Source organism: Seriola lalandi, unplaced genomic scaffold, assembly GCF_002814215.2.
Source record: "Seriola lalandi dorsalis isolate HSWRI2012SDOR001 ecotype SW California unplaced genomic scaffold, Sedor1 jcf7180002054568, whole genome shotgun sequence".
Lineage (NCBI taxonomy): Eukaryota > Metazoa > Chordata > Actinopteri > Carangiformes > Carangidae > Seriola > Seriola lalandi.
The window spans coordinates 783,447-796,404 of record NW_019525121.1 but is presented as its reverse complement, the minus strand read 5'-3'; the positions used below and the strand labels follow the sequence as shown (position 1 = coordinate 796,404).

Below are 12,958 nucleotides of genomic sequence, written 5' to 3'. Positions count from 1 at the left end.
GCATGTGGAATCCCAACAGGGCGTCATAAGATAAAATAATACTGATCAGAGGTAGAAAAATGCCCAAATTTGATACCCAAGTATTGATTTACATTCTGTTACAATGTAACAGCAAAACCAGACAGATACAGGCTTGGTACCTACAGGCCCTCTGGGTGCTTGGGGCTAGATTTATCACCACTGGGGCGCTCTGATGATGAGGCCGTTTACTGGGGGTCCCTGTAGTCCTCCACTGATTAGCGTCAAACATCTTCCCTAATAACCTTAACAAGAACAACGCCTCAGGACGACATGCCGATGCATACCGGCGAGTGTCTGTGCACACGCTTGCACACATACACACCTCCTTGGAGGAAGGAGAAAAGTGCTAAGGGCTACCCATCCTCCTCTCCTCCTCCTCAAAGTCACCCCTCTCTCCTCTGCTCCATCCATAACTTGGCATCTCTCACTATTTCTGGGCTGAGACCCTCCCTCCCACCTTGCACCCTCTCTGCTACCTCCCACCACCTCCTTTGGAACAGACACACACATGCACCAAATTGAGTTGGTTATGGTTCAAGAGTCCCATCACCCCACATAAAGTTGCTCTCAGCATTAATATGAAATAAAGCAATACGAATATATGAATACATGCTGCAGTGTAAGGATGTCCTCCCTCCTGGAGATAAAAAGGAGAGGAATTAAATTGAGAACCGAATTTATGATACTTTGAGAAGCCATGGGGGTGATTTTATAGACAGTATTACCCACTGTGGATTGTTTCCACGTGATAGTTCACATATTTGTGTGCTATGATTAGTGTACATACTGATAACATGCTAAGATGCATACACTTCTTGCATGCACACAGGCACACAACATATAAAAATCCCACTTGAACAACTAAAAGGAAGGGAAACCAATTAAACATCAGTTGGATTAAACATCATGTAAATGTGAAAAGTAAAATTCATACAGACTGCAAATGATAAGTGACCCACACATGTCAGCATGACTTCATTTGCTTGCCTAACCTTATCATTAAACAGAAACAAGACATTTCTTTGTTTCCAATGAACATTTTCTCAACAGTTTTTCTGCCTTTGTGCTGCCTTCAAGGACTGTATGAAATACTGCAAGTCTATATTCAATGGACACCAATAACCCAAAACAATGGACTCAAATCTCAATACAATTTCATTTAAACAGATTAAGTTGCAGTATACTATTTTGTTATAGCTTCTTTAGCGATATATCTGTGCTTGTCACTACTTTATTTGCTAATGCCTGCATTATATTATTTTTTTCATATGATGGATCACCAGAGCAGCCACCATTGGGTTTTAAATATCATAACCATAGGCCACGATACATAATAGGACTGTGTTTATCATAACATTAACTGTATGGACACATTTCAAGCAGGTACTGATCATGCAATGGCAATGACAATAGAGTTACTATTGTCCGGCTATCCATGGTTACACTTGTACTGTACTCCTACTAGATATCTGGGTACAAAAATAGACGTTGGCATTCGGGTGCTATTCCTCCACACCCACATTCCTAAGACTTGCCCGAATAGAACGTAGATGCAACAGTGTTCACATGGTCCAGATTAGTCAACAGCTCTCTGATAATTATTGGGTATTTTACGAGGTACAAGTGAAGGCAGCATGAGAGTCCCGCCGTGACGTCACGCGGAGCCGTTGAGTCAGTCAGCTGAGGGAGGAACTCCGACAACAGAAAAGTGAACCAGGAAACCGAGGCTGCTAAACTGACCCACCGCCCCGGTCTGACGGTTAAACGGCGGTTTTAACGTTAGTAATAACACAGTATATCAATACAGGATTTGTATTTGCTATTTAAGTTGATACAAAGCAGCGACATGGCGTCCCTTTTCAAGAAGAAGACTGTCGATGGTAAGTTTGTTCTGTGTAAAAAGCTAGCTAACTTGTTTTTAGCCCGGCTGTGTTGTTCCATCTTAAATTAGCTTTCCACAATAAACCCGTTCAACCTGTTCTGGGTCTGAGTCAAGTCACACTGTTTCGAAGTGATTTCAAAGTCTGAAATCAGACTTAATGTAGCTCAGGGGAAACTGCTTCTGTTGTATATGGATGGATTACAGTGTAACTCTGAACAACAATATTGCTGCTGGAACTGTAATCGTTAGCTGTGTGTTAACGATAGGTTCTAATAGGAAGAAGGTGTCTTCCTGTTTTGTTTTGTTTGTTTGTTTGTTTGTTTGCTACTCTAGAGCTAAGGTAAAGATATTGTTTTCCAGTGACTGAGTAGAAATGGGAAACATTCACCCCACTCATAATATCTATGACAAAAACGTTAAATATGTCACGCCAAATATATATTAGCAGGTCTAACACTATTTTAACTTTCATATCATTGCTTTATATTTATTCAGATTAATCCAGTAGGTTCCTCACGTTGTGTTTCTCTGGAAGACATTAATTAAACATTAAGTTTTGCCTTACACTTAGACTCTAAAGCAACTGCATTGTTGTGCTGTGAAAGAATTATCCACAGTTTAATCACAAATGGTGTGATAAAATTGTGTAATGTTAGGGGAAGGCTGAGGCTATCATCTTGGATATGTTCATTTTAGTCTGCAATGGACAGGTGTCAAAATTCTGAAAAGCCTTTCAGTCTAAACATTTCAGTATTTTTCCCGAGGCGAGGTAATCATGCTCACAAGGTCATAATGAAAAGCCCTCAGCCTCTCTTTTATCAAATGTAATGAATTTAATCAATTATTCTATTTCAATCACTGATTATATTCACTTTAGGGCTGGATTTCCAGAGGGAGGGCAGACTTAATTTCACCTCTTCTCGGCCTCACCTCAACTTATTTGTGTGGAGAATTCCATAAAAATATCAAAGTATATTGTCTGCATGTTTAACAATAGGATCTGTTGGTAAAGGCAAATCTTTTCACAGCACCTCCTACCTACTCCTCCCATCATTGTCATCACAGTTTCACTCATGCCGATCATCTGCACACTGTACTTACTGCGCTGTGTTACCTCCACCTCCATGCCAAGCCTCTTTCAAGTCTCCACAGCTGTGACATTTCACAGTCCCCCATCCTCCCTTAATTTCTGTCATCTCTCGCTCCACGGACATAGTTTTTTTTTTCGCCGTTGCCCTGAGTTAGTTGGTTGAAGTGGTTTCTGGGTACTTGGCGAATGAAGAGGGGGGGTCGGCGAGATCACACATATTTGTAGGATGATATCCCTCCCACTTTGAGACGTTGGCGGCACGTCACCTTATACGTATACACGTGTGCTTCTCGCAAGTGGTCCAACGCTCTGACGTGTCTTGACCAAGTTCATGATTGCTGAACTTTTCAGAAAGAATAAGTATTTTTTGACATTTTTTAATTAATTGTTTTAAAATGTATTCTTCAGTGCCTATTTATTTATTTATTTATTTATTTATTTATTCATTTATTCATTCATTTCCCCACTATAATGTTAACTCTGCACATCTTCCTAAAGAACCAGAATAAGTTGTTGTGCAATTCTGTACACATCTATTGTATGTCTGTCTGAAATGGAAGAGGGACCCCTCCTCTGTTGTTCTTTCTGAGGATTCTTCCTTTTTCCCCATTTTAAAGGTTTTGTTTTGAGGGATTTTTTTATTATTGCAAATGAGGGTCAAAGGATAGAGTGTGGTGCATGTGGTGCAGTGCAGATTATAAATTTGATATTTGTGATTTTGAGCTATATAAATAAAAGCGACTTTACTGGCCATTAATTTATTTCTGTATTTATTAACTCTGTATTGTCACCTTATTTAATGCTTGTAAAAGGGCTAAAATATACTGTATATTAGAACATTCAGAGGCATCCAGTCTGAATCTGTTGTATTTTTTCTATAGTCAGTGTCCAGACTAAAATCAAGTGTTAAAAAGGGGATACCTGCAAATGTATTTTTGTTTTATGTCTCATTGTCCTAAAGGTGTGTATGTGTGTGTGAGACACAGATTACTTGGATTGTCCCTCTCTCAGAAGCCATGAATGAATGAGTGACTTCAGGGTCATACATTATCTCACATGACACCACTTTGTCTGTGGGCGGGTCAGAGCTGACTCATTATTGGTGCGAGCTGTCCGGGCACTTTTACAGTTGCCAGTGTCAGAGTGTGTTCTCAATGTGCTGCTGATTACTCTGGTATTTTGTGCGCATGTGGGCACACACTCAAACATGTTCACTGTTGATTTCTTCCATGCAGCTGACCTAGACCCTGCCCTTTCTAACTGCATTGCACAAGAAATGTAGTGACATCCAAACTGAAAACCTTCCCATTTTCAGTGATCCATATTTCACCACTGCACATGTAGCACACTGAAAATACCTGAAAAATAAGAAACTGTAGACTGTGGTTTGCCTTTAAACCACATTGTAGAAGAAAAAGTGATGGTACTCCACATTCTTCCTGCTGGTCTTTATATTTGCTCTCTGTTCAGCTGTCAGCTCCTGATTATGTTGGGTATGCAAGTCATGAGTGATGCCAGATTTTAAGACTGGAATTGTCTTTGTTATTTCCCCACAAACTGAGGGCATGGGTTGAAGGGGGATTTTGACAAAGCCAAAGTGTTTCAGTTCGACTGCCTTTCTGTCAAAATACTGATGTGAAACATGCACACAAAGAAAAAACAAAAAGAAGTTTATTCATCAGGTCAGAGGGTGTGTATTTGCATTTTGGTATTGAGAAAAATGTTGATGGGTGTACAAATGTTTGATATCTTACAAAGTATTAACCGATCTTTCCTGCTTACTGTCTCTCTCTCTCTCCAAAGACATAATCAAGGAACAGTCTAAAGAGTTGCGTGGCACTCAGAGACAGATCACCAGGGACAGAGCAGCGCTGGAGAAACAAGAGAAACAAATGGTGGGACCACACACACGCACACACACACACACACACACACACACACATACACGCCCATGCACACACTGTGTTTTGGGAACAAAATATCCTTACCAAGGCATCTTCCATAGATTTCTGCATATTGCATCAATGCTTTATTAAGACCCCCTACGCTCCCAATAGAGACACACTACATCCATTTCCTACAATCTGGGATTGAACCTGATTGGCTAATGGGTCTAAACGAATAGACAAGATAGATCTGGTATGGTGGCTTTGCTTCGGGCAAGTGAGACCTCTCTGTCTTACATACACACACGAACATTGTTACACGATAAAGCTATATTCGCAGACGCACACATTTCCCCTCTGAAAGATGAAAGAAACCAGCTGTGTCGTCTCCCCTCTGTTGTATTAAGTAAATATCATACAGGACATAATTACCTCCCTGGGGAACCAGATTTTTTCCTCATTAATGCTAACACTAATTAGTCTATTTTTTTTTAAAGCTTTGTTACATGTTCTTAATAAAAGATACTTTCGTTGAGAAATGGAAATGACCTATATTTGCAGTTTAGCACAATCATGACTGTCTGTTGCCCCCCACCATGCACGCTGTCAGTGAGTGTATGCACACACTTGCACATTCACATGTGTACGCTGCATAGCAATGGCACGGAGCAGAGATTATCACCCAAAGATCCAAGTACTTTTAAAGTGAAATTGTTCATTTTCCAATAAATTAGAAAGAGAATGGAAAAGAGAAAAGAAACAGACCTGTCATGAAGGTCCACATTCAGGAAATTAGGACATGCATAAGTTCTCTTCCAGCTGGGTAAAAGAATTAATGCCCTTTATTAAATTTGAATGTAAGGCATTAAAAAGTTAGGTTTTTTCACAATGCATGAAGGTTTCCATTACATATGTTTTATTAATCACAGCTGGACTTGATGTTGCTTTACAGTAACATATTTTTTTGCTATTCTTTCTATTCTTTCTATTTATTTAACATGTTTCAGTAGCCACACTCAATGAAAATATTGTTTTTATTTACCTCAGATGTTAAAGTGATTTTAGGTCAAATTTGGAGCAAAATATTCAGTAGTCTGAAATTTTGCTTGCTGAAACAAAAATCCATTGAAAAAACACCAGAAATCTTCAGCATTTTGTTGTTAATACATGGGCAAAGCCCAACAGCCACCCAGTTGTTTGCTGCATTGTTTCATAGGAGAGCAGTCTTTATCCATCACCCCACTCCTCCTCCTCCCTCCTTTTCTGACAGAGCAGTAAATAAGGCATTATAAGCTTCACATCAGCAACAGTCCCACTGCTCTCGTCTCTGTCTTTTCCCTGTTGATACATTCATAGTTTTTCAGATGACAATGCAGTTGACATTATTATTGTCACTTTGTCCCTTTTTTTCCCTCACACAGCTCAATTTTTTTTCTCCTTGGCATTAATTCGATTTTTTTTATTCCTTACAAGCAGACGAATACAGACTTAGACAAATGCACCTGTTCTGTGTGTGTGTGTGTGTGTGCGTGCGTGTGTGCGTGCGTGTGTGCGTGCGTGCGTGCGTGCGTGCGTGCGTGCGTGCGTGAGAAAGAGACAGGGAGCCAGAATGTCTATTGCCTCTGCACTATCAAGCATTAATAATTGATTGTTATTTCCTGAAGAGGATGTTTTCAACGCACACACAAGAAATAAACAAGGCATGGTGGAGCTGTTGAACGTACCAGTGCTAAGATGCCTGGCTAGCTTACTGTAACCTGCAGCTCCACTCTTTTCTCTTGGGATGCTCACACACATTCATGCCCACAGACAGCATCCTTGTGGGCATCAGTGTATTCTGATGTTTACCAAAGCTAAAAGCATGTATTTGCCAGTGAGTAACATTTGATCCGGACGACTGTGTTTAATATTGTCTATATTTGCAAACACATTGGTCTCTCGGGTTTATTGTGGATGTTTGTTTATCAATACATAGTATGTGTATACTTGTGTGTGTGTGTGTGTGTGTGTGTGTGTGTGTGTGTGTGTGTGTTTGTGGTATATTTTCTAATGTAAGGTGTGTAAGAAGAAGTTATACTTATTGATGTTGAGTGGAAAAAAACACATTTTAAACTACATGAAAAGTGTCCTTTGTTCTTTATTTATATTCTTATGCACAGGAACATTATGTCTAAATGAAATGTAGATGATGTACTTACCCATAAAACCAGGAGACTCAATCACTCTCAATAGCTACAGTGGATTTCTTCCAGATTAAGTCATATTTGATTAGAATTTGGCACAATTAGTGGCTTCTCTCCCTGCTTTCTTTTCTGTCACACCATACCTCTCTGTTATGTCGAAAATGGACTCAGTTCTTACAATTTTCATTAATATTGTGTGAGTGTGTATACTCACACTCATTTTCTAAATTTGCTATTTTTACTAAAATGTACATTGTTAGTGTTAAGTGGGAAAAATGCAAACAAACCATGTAAGTCCTCTAAGTGTCAGGGAAGTGTATCTAGTGCTCACATCCTAATCTTTCCCTCTCCAGGAGGCAGAGATCAAGAAAATGGCAAAGAGTGGTAACCGCGAGGCATGTAAGATCCTCGCCAAGCAGTTGGTCCAACTGAGGAAGCAGAAAAACCGGACATACGCCGTCAGCTCTAAGGTCACCTCCATGTCTACGCAGACAAAGGTCATGAACTCCCAAATGAAGATGGCCGGTGCCATGTCCACCACAGCCAAGGTAAAATCCAAGGCCCAGTTCAACTGGTCTAAAGTCAGATTATAAAATGGAAGTATGCATCAGTTTGTAAGAAGAAAATGCTGCACTGCGAACAACAAGCAAGAAATACTACTTATTAATATGTGTATACAAGGACAACTCATTGTGAAAAGCATGTATCAGACCAAAACGGCCTCTTTTTTATTTTTTTAAGAAAACTGTGCCGACCTTACAGATGGATAAATTCCAGATTAATTCCTTTGTTACATAGGTTTGCCCACGCTTATATTAAAGGTATAGTTCGGGTTATTTGACCTTGAGTTGTGTGAGGTACTTATACATAGTCAGTGTATTTACCTGCAGTAGATTTGGGCCGGCGCACTCCTGGTGGTTGGAGCACTGGCACAGAAGCTGAGCGATGTGATGTGCTGCAGTCACAACACATGTTTTATCCACCGTTGAACTCCCTTATTCCTACATATGAGCGCGTCCAAACAGCGCACTGTACAGCGCTCATTTTTAGCGCCTGGCCCCGTCCACAGCAGCACATTGCTCAGCGTCTGTGCTGGAACTCCTGGCTGCTTCTCCAAACTGGGAGCGTGCTGACTCAAATCTCCTGCAGGTAAAGACACTGACTATGTGTACCTCACACGACCCCACCTCCAATAACCCAAACTATCCCTTGAATACTTAAATAACTGCTATACATTGGATATCCACTATATTCACTTCACAAGTTAGGTGTGTTTCTGTTTTGAACAGGAGTTAGTTTCAGTGTTTGCTCGTATCAATATTTTAGTGTTGTAATTAAAGTATTAATGCGGGATCTGTTCACGTCTAAAACTGAGTCTTGTAGCATCGTTATTAATGAAGTGTGAAAGGTAGTTATTGGCCAGGAGCGATGTACTATACAGACTAAGCAAACACAGGCAGGTCAAATATAATTAGGCCTCAGTTAAATGGAGTGTGATGAGGTGGGTGTGTTTGTGTGAGAGAAAATGTGTTAATTGTTTTATATTTTATATTTATATTTGCAAAACTTGTTCATACACACACCAGCATATTTTTCCTAGAAAAAAAGTTGCAGCTTCCATTCAGCTTTTTCAGTGGAAAGTGCATCACTTTCCACCCACAATGTTGAAAGCCAAGGGTTAATATGATGTGGAGCAGTATGTCAACTACAGTCAAGCACAGACGGGGTATACAGTATGTTCTCAGATGTGTGTGGCTCAGCTGTGAAAGTAGGCCGCCTTTGTGCTGATCTTTCACAGGAAGGAAGGAGATGCATAATTTGTGAGTTAGTCTGTGCTGTGTTGTTTTAGTATTCGTAATATCCAAATGCGTTAGTAAATGTGGAGCAACTTAAGCTAATATTTTCTTGGGACACCGACTTTGCTTTTTCCAAAACTGCCGCTCCTGTATAAAAGGTAATTTAACTTGAGTATGTTTGCAAGAGTAAAAGTTGTCTATATGAAGACCATATGAGTCAAACTTTAAATTTAGCGCAAGTTAATTTTTTGTACTCATTGTTTCACCCTCCTCGACTGTGTAAGAACACAAGTCCTACAAATTCCAGCACGATGTGAGGTTGTGCTTATTTGCAACACCCCTTGTTGTTTCTTTGCTCAGGAGCAGTTCTTACAATGTGTCGTGTCTCCTAAGCAGCAGGTAAAAACCTTCAGATTAATTCTCTAACCTTCTTTTGTTACATCAACAGACAATGCAAGCAGTGAATAAAAAGATGGATCCTCAGAAGACCCTGAAGACCATGCAGGACTTCCAGAAGGAGAACATGAAGATGGGCATGACAGAGGACATGAGTAAGGACACACACACACACACACACACACAGAAGGAGCTCTGGTATTTACAAGCTTGCCAAAACCAGATTGTTGAGATACATGTGAAGGGTGCGAGCAGTGACATGTGTTACAATCTGTTGTGATGGGAAAGAGAAACATAAAAATATGATTTTGACATACAGTACATATATAGAATGGCTTTTATAAATTTCAAGTATAAATGGCAACACACAATCATCCATAAATATATATATTTACTAATTTGAATGTAAAATAGCATTTTAAAAAGATTGCTAAAAGCTGCCTCCAGACTGTGACTGAAAATCTATGTGTTTGACTCATCTGTCCTTATCTCTTCCCTCCCTGCCTCACTCTCCGTCCAGTCAATGACACTTTGGATGAGATCTTTGATGAGTCTGGGGATGAGGAAGAATCCCAGGACATTGTCAACCAGGTTCTGGATGAAATCGGCATTGAGATCTCAGGAAAGGTAAGAAATTAAAAAGAGAGGGAGAGAGGGAGAGAGAGAGAGAGACAAAGAGAGACAGCGACACTACCCCCACATACCTTTACACTAATGACTGTTAGAAAGTTAATAAGTGTAATAACGATTCAGGTAAAAATTGGAGAAACAGTAACATAGAAGTTAAGACATAAGGTTTTACCACATATTTTTCAGATGTAAAACGAGGTGTACGTCCCCCAGCAACATGAACTGAACAATAAGCACGCCACGTCTTTTACTTGACTGTTAAAATGTATTCCAGCTGCCACGCGGTGGGGCTAGCCTTCAGCTCTTCTAGCGCTGTAGTGTGTGTAACTGCCAGGCTGACCATCTGCTGTGTGTCTGGCTCCCCCTGGGGGGCTCCATGAGTTATTACCTCTCAAAACACAGCACACAAACCCACAAATTGTCCAATAAATGAGCAAGCAGCTGGAGAGAACAAACAGTCAGCTTTCATAAAAACTGTTTTTGTGTTTAGGGATGGTAATTATTTCCTGCTAAAACACAATAAAAGAGGGAGCAGATATTGTATCATGCACTTTCTTAGAAAAGCAAAACAATAAAGACTTTCTCAACCAACCCTGAAGCTGAAAGGAAGTTACAAGACTCATAAACTATGGTAGTTTGGAAGAGACTAACATAAGCAAATAAGCAACCATGTGTTTTTTTTTTTTTTTGGAATTATCCTTCAGTGTATCATGTTTTTAAGAGTCAAAACAACAAACAGAGAAATGGCTACACTTTTTCAGCAAACCCAAAAGTCATTTACAATGGTTCAAATTTGACTATGCCCTTTAGTGGTAAGTGCCAGATTGTTGCTGCACAGAAAATATTTGACTTTAAACTATTAACAAAAAAACCTTTTTAAAGAATAGATTAAAGAAAGTTGAAATGTTAAGTGTTAACCCTGTTTTTTCTAGCAAAGGAAGATAATAAAAATAATTTTAAAAAAGTTTGTTTAACTGACACCCACTTGCATTAAAGGTTGGGTTGTTTATAGTTATTTGAAGGGACATTACACATTATTTATGTAGTATGAATGGTTACATGGAGTTAAACTAAGAGTTTTCCAATATAATTGATAGTAATTATGATCAATCTGACCAGGTCCCTTAGATTTGGCTTTGGATTGGCAGTACACAGCTGTGCACAGCAGGCAATCTTACAAGTACCCAGCTTTGTGTTAAGTTTGAGTTGAGTGTGCTTGCTAATGGGATTTTTCTGCCCATGTGCGTTTTCCAGATGGTTAGAGCTCCAGCTGCAGGAAAGAGCGTCCCCGGCGCTGCCTCCTCCAAACAAGCCACCATCTCTGACGACGAGATCGAGAGACAGCTCCGAGCTCTGGGAGTGGACTAATCGCCATCTTTGTATTAATGTTCACATTAAGAACAAGTGAGACATTAATACTGATTTATACAGACTCTGCTATGGTTCAAATTCTACAGGTGTAACAAAGGGTGTACACCAACACACACACACACACACCTGACATTAAGATGTACATTAACACAAACATATTCTCACATTCTTCGACAGGTGCAGATCATTAACACAGAACATCTGATCTATTTATGCGAAAATAATATTTATTATGACATGAGAGTGGCCATAGCCTGAAGGTGGACCATTAATAGGTGCTTGACCTGAGGAACCACCTACACTGTTGTTCACCACCCATCTCCGTCTTTATAAGGGCTACATTGACTGACAATGGATGGTACACGGTAATTAAAAAGAGCTTAATGGTTGTCAGTTAACAGATGGAACTCGTATTTCTCCTACTCACACTATTTGCCTGCTATCTTTGATGCCATTTGTTCATTTAAGACCCATCAGATTTACCTTCTCTCTCATGAACACATCTCCTGGGCAAGTTTTCTGTTATTATGGGTAAAATGCTGTTAATTGATTCCTTTGTCATCATCAGAGTACCAGAGATAGGACTCAGTTACTTTACTGTGCAAGTGAAAGGAAGAAAATGCATCATTACCCAGTTGATAACTGTCACCACACAAAGCAAGCAAATTGGTCGAGTAGATCATTAATTATCATGTTTTTAAAATCTTGGTAGTGAAGACAGACATATGCATGTGAAATGTGTAACTGACATTGCCTTTGGGCGAGGTTAAGGCCTTTACTTTAATTGCATGAGATGATGAGACAGATTGATCTGAGTGCAAACTGGCTGGTATCTAATTAGCACTGCGGAAGTTCCAACGCTGTATAGACTAAACTTCACCAAACACAAATTAGGACTAATGAAAGACTAGCATATCAAAGAGTTTGGAATCGATTGTTTGATACTACTGAGTAATCAAATGAGTTTGTTTTTTCGGCTTCTTGGTTGTTGCTTGCTGTCTGATTTGTGTATTTTATTTTGGACTTGGGATTTACACAGTGATTGTAGGATGGCACTGGTCCTGCAGTCCCTCTTCTCTTTCAGCTGCTGTGCAGTTACTGTCATTTGTGGTTTTAAGCTGCCTCACTCACAAATAGACACACACACACACACACACATACACACACTACACCACTGCGAGAAAATGATGGACGTGTTTGCTAAAATGACACTGTGATCCAAGAGACGTTTCTCTTTTTCAGAGCTGAAGCGGATTCCTCTATACAGTGATTTGTTAATGTCAGCCAGCTTCAGGCTTTATGACAGCGACAGGCATCTGCTCATATTAATGTAGTCTTTATCTTTCTCCAGCCGTTTGTTTCCACACTGATTCCCAATGCTAAAATACATTTTTTTCAAATTTTCATGCATGTATCTGACATGCTCAATTCACAATTCATATTTTTTTGTTTGTAAATCATTCTTACCTCTACCTTCTAACACTCTCTTGTGATATTTTGAGCGGAAACAGATTTTGACATTGAGTGCTGTTCCATTTGGAAGTTCCCCCTTTTTAAAAGGTGTACAATATGTATACTCATCTTTGTTTTCTTCCATGTCATTGTAAAGTGACTGTGTAAAGGGTTTATGGCTTTTATAAGGAATAAAGTTTCTTCAGGTACGATGTGGTGATTGTACAGTTTTCTGAGCCTCTCCCTTTAAA

General features: G+C 39.6%; 1 protein-coding gene across 1 annotated transcript; it reads left to right on the top strand.

The window, feature by feature from the left end:
- The first annotated feature begins 1,715 nt into the window (after window positions 1–1,715).
- On the top strand, window positions 1,716–12,916 carry chmp2ba (charged multivesicular body protein 2Ba). Its single transcript, XM_023416684.2, has 6 exons — window positions 1,716–1,901; window positions 4,797–4,888; window positions 7,416–7,610; window positions 9,307–9,409; window positions 9,775–9,881; window positions 11,139–12,916. Exons 1-6 carry the CDS (start codon window positions 1,868–1,870, stop codon window positions 11,250–11,252), a joined length of 645 nt encoding a protein of 214 aa, XP_023272452.1. The 5' UTR covers window positions 1,716–1,867; the 3' UTR covers window positions 11,253–12,916.
- Window positions 12,917–12,958: the final 42 nt, after the last annotated feature.

Bases quoted from the DNA above. Each gene is read 5' to 3' on its own strand.
- chmp2ba (XM_023416684.2), top strand. From the start codon at position 1,868: ATGGCGTCCCTTTTCAAGAAGAAGACTGTCGATG. The intron at 1,902-4,796 runs GTAAGTTTGTTC...CTCTCTCCAAAG, and splicing joins CAAGAAGAAGACTGTCGATG to ACATAATCAAGGAACAGTCT. The intron at 9,882-11,138 runs GTAAGAAATTAA...TGCGTTTTCCAG, and splicing joins GCATTGAGATCTCAGGAAAG to ATGGTTAGAGCTCCAGCTGC.